The following is a 16,157-nucleotide window of genomic DNA, read 5'->3' on the forward strand; positions in this document are numbered from 1 at the left end:
TAAAAAGGACATTTTGCTGATCTTATACGAAGTAAAGTTCGATGTGGTGGTTCCGAGGGGTGACGCGCAGTATTTCCTTCACCTTAAAAGGTGCGAGACGGGTAACAGCACTGGGTAAGTATTGTTAAATTCCTTTTTTAAACAATTTAAGTTCTAATTAACCTTCTTTCTGATATGAATCTCGGACATCCTTGTTTGCAGCACAGCATCCAGAAAGAGATTTTGCATCTGAAATCTACCTGCACCCCCCTCCTCCACCCCCCCCCCCCCCGGCCCGGATCTGACGCCTTGAAACATCTCGTACCCTAAATTAATAATTTTTTATTTATCTTTTTAATTTAACTCACTTCTAAACGGTGACTTCAAGAGGGAGAATGAAACCCATAGGATTCTCATTAGCACTGTTCTTTTGTTATTTTATGTATCAATGAAATCAGTTTCAGCAACTGTTTTCACCCCCCCCCCCCTCCCTTTTCACAGAGATGTCAACCTATTATTCCTAAAGAAATCCAGATCTATCTGGAAGATCATCAGAGATTCCAACCCTCCCGAATTGATCAGAAGTACTACCGAATTAGGTAGACTGTTTTTTCGGAGCCGCACGAAACAGTTGTCGTTGGCCACAAAGACGTGTGTTTTGGGTCACGTGGGTAACAGCTGTCAAATGAAAAGGAAAACGCATGTGAGCACATTCCTTTGCTCGTTGTATAACCTGCGTTCAGGCGTTAGTCATTTGACCGTTAATTCATTCACCGGAGACTAGTCGACTAGACATGTCTGCGGTTTTATGCAAATTCAGGTCGTGTCACGTAATTGTAATGAGTGCTGTTTTGGGATCATTCTCTGGTGTTAAACATCGTTATACATTAAACATGCTTATTTGAGTGAAAAATAATTGCTCCGAGACTGTCAATGTCGTCTCCAAACAGAAATACATCCAAAAACTGCACATATTACGATTGCGTGCACAATTTTTGATTTGCATAAAGCACAGACATTCAATTCCCCAGAGGCCAGGACAACCATCCCGACGCACGTTCAAATTTTGGGGCGTTACAGATCGACCAATCAGAAGTGTTTTCATTGTTTCAACGAGCTCTAAGGAATGTGCTCACGCGCGTTTACCTTTTCATTTGACAGCTGTAACCCACGTGACCCAAAACACACGTCTTTGTGGCCAACGGCAACTGTTTCGTGCGGCTCCAAAAAAACAGTCTACCTAATTCCGTAGTATCCCAATTTGATGCTTTGCCTCACGCTCTCCTGATTTTTAGCAGATTCTCTTGATTTATCAAGAAATTCTGAAAACAAGGAAAAAATTGCTAATCTTTAGTACTTTTGTAACAACAGTAAAGAAAAGCACCAAAAATGTCTGTGAAAAGAATGAAGACCTTTAAATGATTTCAAAATGACGGAAATGGCACTTAAGAGAACCTAAATTTGAAAAATTTCCTGGAGAAACATGCCCCCAGATCCCCCTAGAGGCTCACACCTTCAGCGCTAAAAAATACTCCCTTTTTCTGTCAAAAAGGGTTGGAATCTCTGGATCATCAAGTGAAGCTATCTCTTCTTGAACCCCCAAAATTTTTTCAACTTAAAAACCCTCTACCAATTTTATAAATATTTATCATAAAAATATAATAAATTATACACATCCCAGTTTCTTCCCAAAGTCACCAAAATTGGTCTAAACAATCAATCAATCAATCAACCCTAATTTGGTCTTTATTCACCCTATTTGCTCTGTAAATAATTTATTTACCATCTGGTGATTTGCATCAGTCAATGTCCATCTCCCTGCACCACAAGTCCTATATTTTGTCATTGATTATTACTAAACATAAATTTGTGTCTCATTCTTGAATATTGACAGGAATTATTGGATACTTCAATCAGAGAGTTCTGTCAACCCTCCCTGAGAGTCATTCCAAGCCAGTAAGCATTGTTCACCCAGACATGAAGGTTCACATACTTCCTGCACTCTCTGATAACTATATGTATCTTGTTGTTGATGAGAAAACCCAAGAAGCAGCTATAGTAGATCCAGTGGAACCTAAAAAGGTAGTGTGTCTAACAAATCAACACATACTTCCATGGTACATGTAGTCTTATTAACAGACCATAGACTGAAATGTTGTCATAAAATGTTCATAACTTAAGTGGCGAGTGGTTCCACTGCAGAGTTTTGGACATGTCATAGCATTAATTTCTCTAGTCTGTAAGAGTGATGGCCATGTAAAAAGTGGTTGATTTGTTTTTTAAAGTAACATCAAAAATTCACTGGTGATTATATTGTGCCAGCGCAAAAGACAGTCTCAAGGATAATTTGTGCCTTTTGCAGTGCAAAACATCACGTTTTGGTTTAAACTGAGGACTACACTGGAATTTAGTACACCCCAAAAGGGCCAGTTGAGATCTCAAAAAAAAACCGATATCCATTTATTGGAAAAGTTGCTTCTTTTTCTCTGTAACATATCTTGAAGTGTGCATTTTGTTGTGGTACCGGTTATAACATTTTTATGGTCTCTACTCTTATCGACCATAGCTCTTGACCAATGAGGACATGAGAACTAAGTTACTGTAAAAAATTATTAACTCCCTGATAGCTATATAGTCCTCAGTTTTATGGAGTGGCTATGCATGATTCAGGATAACAGTTGGCCTAGGATATTTAACATTCAGTCTGTTCAATGATTCTCTGTGGTTAGGTTGTTGAAGCTGTTAAGAATGAAGGAGTAAAGCTTACAACAGTGCTTACTACTCATCATCACTGGTAAGTCTCTTATGGATTTCTTAGATTTTAATGTTTATAATATTCCAGCCCTAAGATCAACTTTAATTTCTAAGGAAGGATAAATTGTGACTGTATAATGATTATACCTGTGATGTATATGGCAGGGATCATGCAGGGGGCAATGAGGAATTGGCTCAACTTGTAAAAGGGCTGACAGTGTGTGGAGGAGATGATAGAATTGGTGCACTGAACAAGAAGGTTGGACATGGTGACCAGTTGAAGGTACTTGTTCCTGCAATGGTTTCTCTCCACATTATAAGGTGTATTTAAGGTAGCTGAACACATTTTTCCAATCTTTGGAAAAAAAAAAACTCTTCCGCCGTTGCAGAGCACACCAACAACACCGGACACTATCCACTTTGGAATGAGGTAAAGTTTATTGATTGTGACTCACACTGGTACACACGCCGGGTCAAAGAGGCGATTCACATAAGACTTCACCCTAATAATATCAACAGGGACAGTGGAATTGAAATTCCTGAAGCATGGATGCCCACGATCAAAAAACACAACAACAGGAGAACTGTACGCCTGCGGACCACCAAGGGAGCAACAGTACACCAGCATGCAGAACACTGAGGATCAAAATGCAACAATCACAGCTGTTGAAAACCAACCAATCACAGCGCAGCCGTGTGCTTTATAAGCTAAAACACAACCAGTCGACCTTATCGCCTGATGAAGACTAGCAGTATGCAGTCGAAACGTCACGATCTCCATCACACGTGACTACGTCGTGAGACAAACGAAATAATACTTTATTATTATATCCTATATATTGCTCACATTTCCAAATCGTTGCAGTTGACAACCATAAATTTGGCAGTTCACAAGATCAGCTAATTTGCATTTGTAATTTTTGCGTGTCGTGTAAGACCATGTCGCATTACTTAAATTACCATGGCAACCCAGCAAATTATAAATCAACCAAAAAAGTTGAATTTCGCTCGCTTTCAGAAAATTCAGTCATTACATTTTTTTTTCATTGTTTGTGTACAACAGACTCGGAAAAATTCTGAGATTTTAACATTGAAGTAGTCAAGTTTTAACAGAGGGAATTTTTATTTTTTGAAGCTTTGTATTTTAAAGTAATGTCCTAGAATGTTTAAAAAATTTTTTGTTAAATTTTAGATATTTTGTAATCAGCAGTTTTCGAACTTGCTTCCTAAAGTACAACCTTGCAAAATTTCTTAAAATTTTAATGACTGTTTTTTTAGAAATCATGCCTTTCAGGAAAGACAATAAAATGCATGATTGCAGCTTTTTGATCAATTCAGCATGCGCAGCATTGAAATTTTGCTTGTCTCAAAGCCTTGAGCGTGCGGGCTCGGATTAGAATCCAGAGAGCGCATGGAAACTGTGTTCAGCCATCTTAAATGAAGCACCAGCAAACATTTGGTATTCTAATCACACAAACTTTAATATTTGTTTAGGTTGGAAATCTTGATGTGAAGTGTCTTTTCACACCCTGCCACACTAGTGGTCATATCTGCTATGTGGTCAGTGGACAGCCAAGTGCAGTATTCACTGGTAAGAGGCTAATTTAATTCTAAAGACCTTCAGTTTCAAGCAGGTAGGCAAGCAGGCAGAAGGATAAGTAGGTAAGTTGGGAGGGAGGGAGGGAGGGAGGAAAGGAGGTGCGGGGAGGGGGGGGAGGGAGGGGGGTGAAGGAGAGAGAGTTTTCTGCGTAGGTCTATGTAGATAGGTGTTGTAGGTGGGTGAGGAAGAAGGTAGGTTGGTCAATCAGCCAGGCATGTTACCGTAAAGACTCATGTATAACCCGCACCCCCAACTTTGAAGCTTAATTTTGAGAAAAAATAAAAAATTTAAAACTTTAAAATCCCAATACCTTTCAAAGAGGATGCTCTTTTGACGATATATTGTCTTTATTCATTTGCTAAAGTCCAATCTGGAAAACGATGAAATTTGAATGGAAGTAGTACCAGCACAACAGATTGAGAATGATACAAAATAATTGCTACCACTCAGTCACTTAAAGAGAGAAGTCTGCGTCAAGTCACGTTCGAAGCAATGATCGACAACAGCAGGTTTCAATATGTTAACTGTTTATTTACTCAATGTTTTAAGTGCTTTTTCTGACCCCAGACTGGGCAATTTACACCCCTCAAAAGCAATGGTCTCGTAGATAAGCAGCACCTACGATTTTGAGCCCAAAATTTCAGCAAAAAAGTGCGGCTTATACACAAGTTTTTACGGTAGTTTTTGTGCAGTTCCAGAAAATATCCTAGCCCACCCCACAGAAGGTCATTGGAAATTCTGAGGGGGTGGGGGGTCTTGAAAGCCAAAATGTTTAAAGGAAAGTATGGAGCTTAACTGGAATTTCCAGAGGGGTGGGGGAGATTCAAACCAAAAACCTTCCGTGGGAGGGTATGGATATTTTCTGGAACAACAAATTTTATATCCTGGACAAGAAACCTGGAGTGATCAAATAAGCAGCCTGATAATTCACTTGCATAAGACAGATGTTACATATATCTTTTCAGGCGACACCCTTTTTAGGGCAGGGTGTGGGAAATTCTTTGAAGGGCGTCCTCCAGATATGTACAAGGCATTGATTGAGATTCTAGGAAAACTACCACATGATACTGTAAGTATTTGTGAATGACGTACTTTGTATTGTGTGGGGATGAGTTCAGATATATCATTGAGGCATGACCTACAAGATAAAATAACAGTTTGCTCACAGAGAATCACTTGAATGAATATTAAGCATGTGAAAACAAATCCTTTCTTATACTAGACTTACAGCTCATTTAAGCTGTGTTTAGTATTATATTTAAGTTTATAATTGCATTCTTTAACATTGTTTATTATTTTTCATTGTCATTCATTCCAGCTTGTTTATTGTGGACATGAATACACTGTAAATAATCTCAAGTATGCAGTTCATGTGGAGCCAGAAAACCCTGATATTCACCAGCAAATTGAATGGGCTAAGGTACGTAACAGGAAAAACAAATATTTTGTAAAGTTCTGTATAAAACTTACTGTTTTAACTTGTATTGCAATTTGAAAGTGCATACTGATTTCAGTTGAGTTTTTACATACTTGTACAAGTGTCAATAATCATATCTTCCAAACCGTCCATCTGTGTTGACCAGCAAATAAATTACCAAGCAAGACACTTCACTCTCTCACTGCACACTACAAGAACGTAACTGAATAGTCGCTTTAGAATTGTTAAGACATGCTAAAAACCTGCTTGGAGAAAACATAGCCACTTTCCTAAAAGAAAAGAAATTTTAGTAACTATTAAAGTTGTTATTACTTTATACAAGAGAAAGCAAACAGACTTTCCTTTTCTTTAGTTTCATAATAACTGTTAAAAGTTGCCATTTGTAACAGTTCCACTGTGCTAAGCAGTAGAAGCATTAATAAGTAAACATGTTTTTTTTCAATTTGTTTGTTTAAAAATAGAACAAAAGAGAAGCTAATGAACCAACAGTGCCATCCACCATTGGAGATGAGTTCAAATTTAATCCATTCATGAGAGTGCAGTAAGTGATCTTGTATTCACATTGCTTTGCTTTGAGTGCTTCACTTACATAAATTATTTTCTTTCTTCCAGAGAGGAGAGTGTTAAGAAATATGCAGAAAAGACAGACCCAGTTGATGTGATGGGATTTCTTAGGCGTGACAAGGACATGTTTAAAGCTAAACACTGATTGAAATAGTCTCTAGTAAGACTGAGTATCGAGTATTAATCAGGCTGTTAAGCTTGGTGTATTACTCAGGTGTATTTTTTATGTAAGAAGATTGTCCGTAGTGCCTTAATAGCCCATGCTCATGGACAATGACTGAATAAAATTGTGATAAGTAGACTTCACAAGGTATTGATAAACCAGAACTTCCTTTGGTGTAAGAGCAAGACAATTTTCATTTGCATTTTTTCCTTACTAACTGTGACAATGCACTCTGGATGCAGCGTACCATGTTGTAATAGTATTATGGAAACTCTGATACCACTTTTATGTAATCTAGTTAGGTAAACAATTAAATTAAATTAAATTGAGAAATTTATAAAGAACATGATTCTTCAGTGTAATGATTTTCCTTTCCCTAATGGTGGATTTCCACTGACGCGTAAATTTTTACGTGCGTGAAAAAAATTAGAGACAATGTATGAACGGCCTGCGTAAACGTGTACGCAAGCCTTTCATACATTGTCTCTAATTTTTTTACGCACGTAAAAAATTACGTGTCAGTGGAAATCCACCATAACTCTTAGTACTTCATGGTTTGCGGGATACAATCTACTGACTCAGTTGATGTTATAAGGAGAAAGTTTAGTTGGTGATGTGTGAGTGTGGTCACTTAACCTCGACAGGAATACATACACCTTATTGGATGGTTTAACGTATAATACGCTCAGATAATTGGCAAGTTGTGTAATATTTTTGAGAGCCTCGTACGAGGGTGGGAGGAAAAATACAAGCAATCAGTAAAATGCCAGCTTATATTATATGTCAAACCATCAAATAAGGAAATTATTATTCCACTTTGTTTGCATAAGTTTGTCCATCCCCTGTTCCACAGTGCAATAACGTAGCATATTTTGCATGTTGTTTGCACCACTAACTATGTTTGCACGGATATAAAATAAAAAATGGTAAAATGGCACAATAGTAGAATACAGTCAACTCTCTCTAAGACGGACAACTTTGGGACCGGCTCCAACTGTCCGTCTTAGAGAGGTGCCCGTCTTATAGGGAGTTAAGTTACAGTAAAATGACTGAAAAACGGCAGGAATGGGTTCAAAAGCAGGTGTCCGTCTTACAGAGGTGTTTGTCTTATAGAGGTGTCTGTTAAGAGAGAGTTGACTGTAATAGTGTGTATTTCATGGCTACTTTTTGGCCTGGCATATATGCTTGCAGCAATTTTCTTCTGGAATAAATGTTTTCACAAACTGTTGCTAACATTTAAGTTTTCTTGTGGTTGTTTATCTCTTAAGTTATTCTTGAACCAATTATTAGTCCCAACCTGACTATTCCACCACAGTACAAGGATGGGCAAGGAAAAGTTCTTTCAACAAGAATTTTGAGTGTGTTTCTTATCCAGGAATGACATCTTGTTTTCAATTTTATAGCTTTATTATTATAACTTATACAGAGTCAACCTCTCAAAATAAAAGCAGAGCATGTGAAATTTTTGGATGTACAATACAAAAAAATGCAGGCATTTTGTAAGTTTACACAATATTATTATGGCTTGTATAGCTTCTGATTTCAAATCCTATCCAACAAAAGGATCAATAAAAAACTCTATTGGTTACTATGTTGAAATTTACACAATGCAAAAACAGCTGCAATAAAAATAATAATCATGATAATATTTACAATCATTTAAATATAAGGTATGTCAGTATGACTTTCAATCAGGTATTTCGTGAAATCTTACTTCATCTTTATAGAGTCCACTTTCATGCTCCTAAGAATAATGATTATTGTTGTGACCAGACTTTTAAAAGCATGCATACATGTACCAACTCATAGGTTTGTAGTCAATACTTGAATAACTTTGTGTCGCAACTGGAAATGATATTTTGCTCCTGCACAGTCCAGCTGTAGAGCTCAAAACAGTTTGACAAAACTAATTTTTCAGTCCTTTGGTACTAAGTGCATGCAAAGCCATTCACCTGTTCAGGGGAACTGGTGAAAAAGTCATGCTAGTATCATGTCATAATATCCTCATTCATAGAGTCATCTGTCTACTTAAGGGTTAGGGTTCATTGCTTGTTCATTGCTCGGCTAATTTGTAAAACAGCAAGTAAGGAGAAGTAAATGATGATTCTGCTGATTGCAACACTGTTGAAACATCAGATTCCTCTAATATCGCCACTTCAGCATCATCAAAATGAATCCACTGGAATGTCTTGGTTTCTGACACACTTCTGTGTGAATTTGACATTTCCTCATCACAAGCATTTGTGGCATTGTGGTCTTGTTTAGCTTTATCTAGTTGTCCGTTACTATCTTGGAAATTCAATTGCCGTATTGCACTTCTACTGGATGCAACACCATGATACTGGAAACTTTGAATCTTGTTAACTGACTTTCCAGTTCCAGTCAAGCTGAAAGTAGGTGTACTGTGATGCCTTCGCTTTTCTTCTGCAACTGGTAGATCGCCATTTCTTTCTTCATCGTGCTTCTCCGTTTTGGTTCCTTTTGCTGAATGTTTTCTAGATTTGTGAAAGTATCTTGTGATCCCAGAAATGCATGTTGTCTTGGGTTTCTCAGCAGAGCTCTGTGGACTTGAAATCTGATTAATTCCAGGAGAATTGTCGTGACTGGAGAAAGTATTGCAACCAACTGATATTCCATTCTCAGTACTTACAGATTGTGATTGATCTTCTTCCATGTTAGTGTCCACTTTGTTGCCATGTTCAGAAGGAGATAGATGGGTGTCGTTATGGTGAATTGGCTGTTTGTTGTTGTTATTATTGACATCTGTGATGTTGGGTGTGGGTACCTTCACATAAGCCTGATAGTGCCCACTGCATGACGTCATGCCGCTGTGCATAACTATTCCAAAGAGATGATAAGTTGGATTGGCAAGTGGACATGATTTTGAGCACCATTCCTTGAGTGACAGCTCCATTGGTGTCTCAAGGTTTGAAGTGATCTTGGAAACACTGCCTGATAAAAAGCTGCAATGTTGGAGGAATGATAATTATTAGAATATAAAGTTCTATTCCCTGGCTGGGGGCAGGTTCTATTGTATTACTGGGGTGACCATAAGCTGGGGCATAGTTAATAGAAGGAAATGGTTATGAAGCCCAGCAAAGTTCTTTGTTATGGGTTTTTGTTCACTATTTTGGGGTTCAGGCTTGCTTTTCTCAACTGCTTAAAGTTGAGTACATTACTGCGATGATCCTTCATTTGCTTAAAATGTATATCCGCAGTACAAATACTAGATGAATTTCATATATTCATTTCATATCTTCTCCATCCACGGGTATATTACGAACTCACAAGTGACCAGCTCCCAGTTGGCTTGATAGCTCAGTTGGTTAGAGCGCTGCACTGGTATCGCAGAGGTCATGGGTTCGATTTCCGTTCAAGCCTGATTTTTTTTCAGGCTTGCTTTTCTCAACTGCTTAAAGTAGAGTACATTACTGCGATGATCCTTCATTTGCTTAAAATGTATATCCGCAGTACAAATATATGAATTTCATAAATTAAAATAATTTCATAAAAACATTGCAATTACGTAACTCATGTATAGTGTATGAGAGCAAAACAAAAGATGTGCAGGGTCATGGACCTTCCAACCTAAATTATGTCTCTTTGCTTGCTCCTTTGATGTTTGCTGGGCTTCTTAACCATTTCCCTCTACTACCTATGGCTGGGGTTCTACTGTATTATTTACGGGGTGGTCATCAACATATCAAGTCGCCTTTATGCTATGTATAAACTTTGTCCTGTGGTTGACAACTTTGCTATATTGGGAAATGGATGGGAAATGGAAATTTGTTTTCGAGGACAGTCTTAAAAAGCATGGAGGAAGGGATATTTTCACCTGCAATCTTCACAAAGACGACATCCCCACGTTAGGGGTCTGTAACCCCTTCGTCCAAGAGGTACTGGAAGCCTGGGCAGAGTTACATTTTACGGATGTCACTGACATCACTGATGTAAATGTTGGTGACCAGATCATCTGGTACAATTCTCTTATTCGAATAAACGACCGACCCGTTTTCCATAAACATTGGTTCAACCACGGAATTTGCAAAATTTCCCACTTATTGGACGAGAATGGCACCCTGCTTAGGTACGACGAGCTGAGGATTAAGTTCCCCGAGCTAAAATGGTTTGAATCATTTGCCGTTCTTTCAGCTATAAGGTCATTTATAAGGAAGCTACATAATCCTCAGACGCCAGACAATAACATTATGAAAGGAGAATCTTTAGCTGATCTTACCTCTAAGAGTAAGATCAATCATTTTGTGTATACCTCTCTTTTAAAGAGAGAAAAAAATCCCACCCATTGGAAGCCAAGTAAAATGGCTGAGAGACCTTCATGTTCAGAACGACTGTGAGGTAGACTGGAAAGTAGCATACACAATTGCTTTTAATTGTACGGCGTCCACCAAATTAAGAACCTTCCATTTTAAATTCTTACATCGGAGGATTGCCACGAATGATTTTCTGCAGAGAATCAATCTTATACCTTCAAATAAATGTTGCTTCTGTGCAAAACAAACAGAGACTATCATCCATCTTTTCTTGAACTGTCCCATAACGCAATGTTTTTGGGAAGATATTAAACAATTTCTCTTTCAAAAGGGCTTTGGGACTGAGTTTGTTCTCACAGATCTCCATTTGATGGGGCTGTTAAGAATCCCGACTAACACAGCCGTTGATCTTGTGCTTCTAATTGCGAGATATCATCTTTACTCCCGGAAATTAGGCGGAGCGCCTCCTTGTTTGTCTGTTTTCTTGGGTAAGTTGAATTCCATTATTCAAATTGAAAAACAAATAGCTTTGCATAGTAATCGTTTGACCGCCTTCACAAACAAGTGGAAGATGTTTCTCTGTTAATCTCCTCTACACATTTTTCCCTATAAATTATTTCCATGTTTTATCCGTTTGAATTATCCACCAATCTAGTTTCTGTAAACCAAGTGTTGGTTTAGTTTTTTTTCAAATGTGAAATTTATTTATAGATCCGTCTAGCCATTATGTAGTTTTTTTTTTGAAAAATTTAATCTAGTCGACTGTTTCCTTTACTAAGTAGTTGCTGTAGCGTCATTGTTATTTGTATACATGCATAGTTTTTCTGCTGTTTTTTTTTTTTTTTTTTTTTTTTCCTTTTTGCACTGTAATTGTGGCATGAGGCATTGTTAGTATCACTGAAAGCATAGCAAAAAACAAAAGAAAAAGAAAAGAAAAAAAAAGAGAGAAATATATATGTAGATTTAAATAAGTAATAAGCAAATACAGTATTGTAAATTAGATAGTATTGTAAGTTTTGTAATGTTAATATGGTAGGTAACACCAGTATTTTATTAGGATATAAGGTATTGTCAGTATTGTTAACAATGTTTTCTTGTACTGTTAGTAACTGTAAGTAATGTAGTTAATGTTAGTATTGTAAGTAATGTTAGTTTTGTTTAAGTAATTTGTGGTATTGTAAGTATTGTTAGTATTGTAAGAAAATTTGTTGTTCTCAATAAAAAAAAATAAAAATAAAAAAAAATAAAAAAACTTTGCTATATTGTGAAGGCAGCCTTTGCAAGTCAACCTTTGAATTGTGCCTAAACATAAGCTGTCAAAAGGTTCAGCAAAGGAAGCCCTAAAACCCTGAAACTACTTTAAGGATGGGCATGAAAGTCATTTTTTCATGCAATGAATAAGAAGACTCACCCTGATAAAGCATTTGCAGTAAACCTCTTGAGGTGGATTGTAAGAATCCTTGGCAGCTTGTCAAAGCATGTGGATATCTCGGCTTCAGTATGAGTCAGACAATTTTCACAGAAGTACTTGTTGTCTCCACTCAGATGTTCTACCCTGGCAAACTGTGACAAGGCCCAACAAAGACTTTGGCTATCTTGGCCTTTCTTTGGTGTTGGTGAAAACGTGTGAGCTTTATTGGCATCATACACTTTAGGTTCCTTTTTAATTGGCACACTGATGTCTTGGAAGTCTTCAAAACGTTTCTTAGCATCTTCACATGTCATGCATTTTGTCTGATGCAGAAGTCGTCCATGAAATAAGTCTTCTAGCAGACTGCAAGATTGGCTTTTGTCATTAGAGGATGACATTTTAGCTGAGAATTTTTTAACACTTGTACTTCTGTTACACTGTTTTCCAGTATCTTCTATTTTCTTTTTGATGTCGTTCTCCGTATCTTGAAGGTTTACAAGCAAACTGCACAGGAATTCTTGGGCATCATGCTGAAGATTGTCTTCAAACATTGGGTTTTGTCTCCTGATAAAAAATTTGTAAGATAAAAAAAAGAAAGCATAGGAAAGCATAGTGAAATTCTCAAACTCAAAATCCTTATTCCTCCTGCTGCTTACAGTACATTTCCTTGTTATGTTGGTAGTAATTTGTGGTACATCAAGACAATTAACTATTTCATACCAATTGATTACTTTGTTCTGCACATGCTTTTAGAGGCTATTCCTAGAGGGTGAGTGGAGAGGGAACTCAAAAGGATCATTAATTTTTAACAGCATTTTTATAGGGAGTTGGCACGAGTCATTTGTTGAGACTAACATATTTCATAAGTAAAGCATGCTTTATTTCCACAGAAACTGAAACCTTAGATGGGTGGGAGGGTGTGAGGTCAGGTATGATGGCCAACAATTCCAAATAATTACAAAGAATCCAAGTTATATCAGTACTTGGGGTTGGATTTGATCACCTATCTACCTGACAGTTATTGATAAGTTATCATTTTATAAGGAGAAACCATATTTGCACCATATTTGAGTTAGCAACAAACCTGAAAGTTTCCATGAATTCCACGGGCTTTGCAGCAAGGATCAAATAATTCCTTCTTTGTACAAGATGTTCGCAATTCTCTTTGTTCTCGCTGTAATCTACCTCAAGGTCTTTCATTTGACTGAAAAGCTAAACAAGAAAACATTGTATGAGGATGTTACATTTATGGAGGGGGACATGGGGGGACCCTGAACACCGCAACACCGCAAAAATAATACATAAACACTGCATCACCGCAAGAAAATTTGATGAAACACCGTCACCGCAATATAATCAAGTTACTTATCAATAAAACGTATCACGATTGGGTTAAAGATTAAATAGACAATATTTGACTGTATTTTGTTATAAATTTAACATATAAGGACGGAATAACGAAGATAAAAGAGATAAATGTAGTTCTGCAAGTGTTAATAATTTCGTTTCACCAAACACCGTAGGTTAAAAAAACACAAACATCGCACACCGTAGGGTTTGAGATCACCGCAACACTGCAAGATTTAATTTTATTCACCGCAACACCGCATAAAAAAATGAGCAACACTGCAAAACCCCATGTCCCCCTCTTTATGCAGTCTTCATATTTGATTTAAATGACAAAGAAAATGAAAAGAAAAGGCACACAGATTGGAGAAGCTAACTTTACCTCTTTTAGTCTACAAACAACTAATTTATGATCCTCCTCATTACCACTGCAAAGGTCAGATTCTTGAGATGCCTGATTATAAGAAAATAACAAAATTAAAAAAAAATGAACACAAAAAAACTTTATCACTACTTTCAGGAGACTGTTTCTCTTGAACTAAAGGAATTTTAAGTGGTGTGGTTTATTTTATTGTGGAGCAAGATTAGGGTTTTCGAAAGATCAAAAGATCACATAGATCTGTGTGTTGTGTGGGTTCTGTATCTATAACAAAATTGTTGATTTTGATTGGTACTGTACATGTCTTATTGTTGTGTAATTGGCATGTGATCATGCAGGTGTCCAATTACAGGAATCCAATAGGAACATGGTCAAAATGGATACATGTAATTGGACACCTACACCATTTGCGAGTAAATCACCTGCATTTAAATGGGTTCTTTCTTGCTGTTTTTCCACTGTTTGTACGACCAATTGAATTAACCTTTGACTTTTTCATACAAAAAGGTTCTCAAAGACTTTCTAACCTCAAATTTTGTTATTGATGCGGTTACTAGTAACTGGACACCGCGTTGTACAAATTATTCAGAGTAATCGTATCTATAACAAAATTCTCGATTTTGATTGGTTCTGCGCGCGCCTATTTCTCACGTAATTGGCGCGCGATCATATGGGTGTCCAATTACAGGTATCCAATTTGAACAACTTCAAATTGGATACCTGTAATTGGACACCTACGCCATTCGCGCGTCAATCACGCGCGTATAAGTGGGTTCCTTCTTGCTGTTTTCCCACTGTTTGTACAACCAGTTGAATTTACCATTGACTTTTTTACACTAAACAAGATTTTCAAAGACTTTCTAACCTCGAATTTTGTTATTGATACGATTAATTAGTAATTAGACCTCGTGTCGTACAATTCAGAGAGTAATCGTGCTCGTAATTTCAAATCGTCCTCGCGCTTCGCGCTCGGCCGATTTTGAAATTACTCGCCCGATTACTCCCTGAATTGTACTCCACTCAGTCCAATTACTATTACTAATCGTGCTCGTAATTTCAAATCGGCCTCGCATGTATTTTGAAATTACTCACCCAATTACTCGCTGAATTGTACTCCATTATCACTATTATTATAATTATTATTATCATTATCATTATCATTATATTAATTATTAATTTTATTATTATATACTACTTATTAACCGAGAGTGAGGTCATTACAGGGGAATCTCAGACCGAGGCCTTGATGTATTGACCGAGCGACAGCGAGGTCAATACATCAAGGTCGAGGTCTGAGATTCCCCTGTAATGACCGAACGGACGAGGTTAATAAGTTATTTATTATATGGCCTTTAAGCACTATTCAAAAAAGAGTATAATCAAGGGAAAAAACACTGGAGGTAAAACTCGCTCTCGCTCTCTGTGGCTCTCTTCGTCGCTCATACTAAAGAAGTATCGGTATGCTTATATTTTTCTTTCATTTATTGAAAAGATAGTTATATTTTGTCGGCATTTTTTGTTGTTTCTGCCCCCTCGCTAGTAGCTTTTACTCACAACTCAAAAAACCGTCGAGCCGAGAAAAATTTTCATAATGCCCGGTCATTACAAGAAAATAATGCCCGCTCAGCAGCCAATCAGAGCGCGCATACTATTGTAGCCATATAATAATATTACTTAACCGCCATCTCAACTGACCTGTCCATCTGTCCCTGTTTCCACTGCACGTGCATTTTCTACAGTGGGGCATAACTCTCTGATGAGTGATTCAGTTTCAATGACAGACTCCAATAGTCCTGGACAATGGCGCAGGACTTGTAAGACCGCATTTGCGAAGCAAATATTTCCATGATTCTTTAGTCCTGCATAAGGCGGTGGTGGAGTAGGAGGTTCAAAAGTCTCATCATCGCTCGTATTTTGAGTTGCAGGCGGACTAAATATCGGGAAGAGTTTGTCCCGCCTTTCGACTTCGCCGCCGCTCGTCGATTTCTTCTTACCCTTGAGTTTCAAAGAGAACTTGCTTCGTTTACGCGGCGGACTTCTCGGACTTGAAGGCGGTGATTCCACCTGAGAGACCGATGGCATTCTTTCTTATCTAGCCCTTGTGTTATTGCCACAACAAGAATGATTCACTGATAATGGTTTAAAGGCAAATCTTTAGCAGATAAGATCAAAAACCTCGTTCATTTCATTTCCCCGCCATTTCTCTGAACAAATTAATGCCCAATCCACCAGTGTAATGAAAGAGAGAGCC

The 16,157-nt window shown here is 37.5% G+C and overlaps 2 protein-coding genes and 1 non-coding gene across 3 annotated transcripts; 2 read left to right on the forward strand and 1 right to left on the reverse strand.

The window, feature by feature from the left end:
- Nucleotides 1–10: 10 nt before the first annotated feature.
- Nucleotides 11–6,838, forward strand: LOC144632881 (hydroxyacylglutathione hydrolase, mitochondrial-like). The gene is made up of 9 exons (XM_078491636.1): nt 11–114; nt 1,874–2,061; nt 2,709–2,773; nt 2,899–3,016; nt 4,228–4,324; nt 5,299–5,402; nt 5,652–5,753; nt 6,233–6,312; nt 6,384–6,838. Exons 1-9 carry the CDS (start codon nt 42–44, stop codon nt 6,478–6,480), a joined length of 924 nt encoding a protein of 307 aa, XP_078347762.1. The 5' UTR covers nt 11–41; the 3' UTR covers nt 6,481–6,838.
- A 762-nt stretch (nt 6,839–7,600) lies between these two features.
- LOC144632877 (ubiquitin carboxyl-terminal hydrolase 1-like) lies at nt 7,601–16,108 on the reverse strand. The gene is made up of 5 exons (XM_078491631.1): nt 15,602–16,108; nt 13,910–13,981; nt 13,265–13,392; nt 12,181–12,744; nt 7,601–9,461 (listed from the first exon to the last, which is right to left on the reverse strand). Exons 1-5 carry the CDS (start codon nt 15,986–15,988, stop codon nt 8,552–8,554), a joined length of 2,061 nt encoding a protein of 686 aa, XP_078347757.1. The 5' UTR covers nt 15,989–16,108; the 3' UTR covers nt 7,601–8,551.
- On the forward strand, nt 9,806–9,879 carry Trnat-ggu (transfer RNA threonine (anticodon GGU)). The gene has a single exon. It is a non-coding gene; the product is annotated as a tRNA-Thr (tRNA).
- Nucleotides 16,109–16,157: the final 49 nt, after the last annotated feature.

Source organism: Oculina patagonica, chromosome 12 (assembly GCF_052425735.1).
Source record: "Oculina patagonica isolate OP01 chromosome 12, crgOcupat, whole genome shotgun sequence".
NCBI lineage: Eukaryota > Metazoa > Cnidaria > Anthozoa > Scleractinia > Oculinidae > Oculina > Oculina patagonica.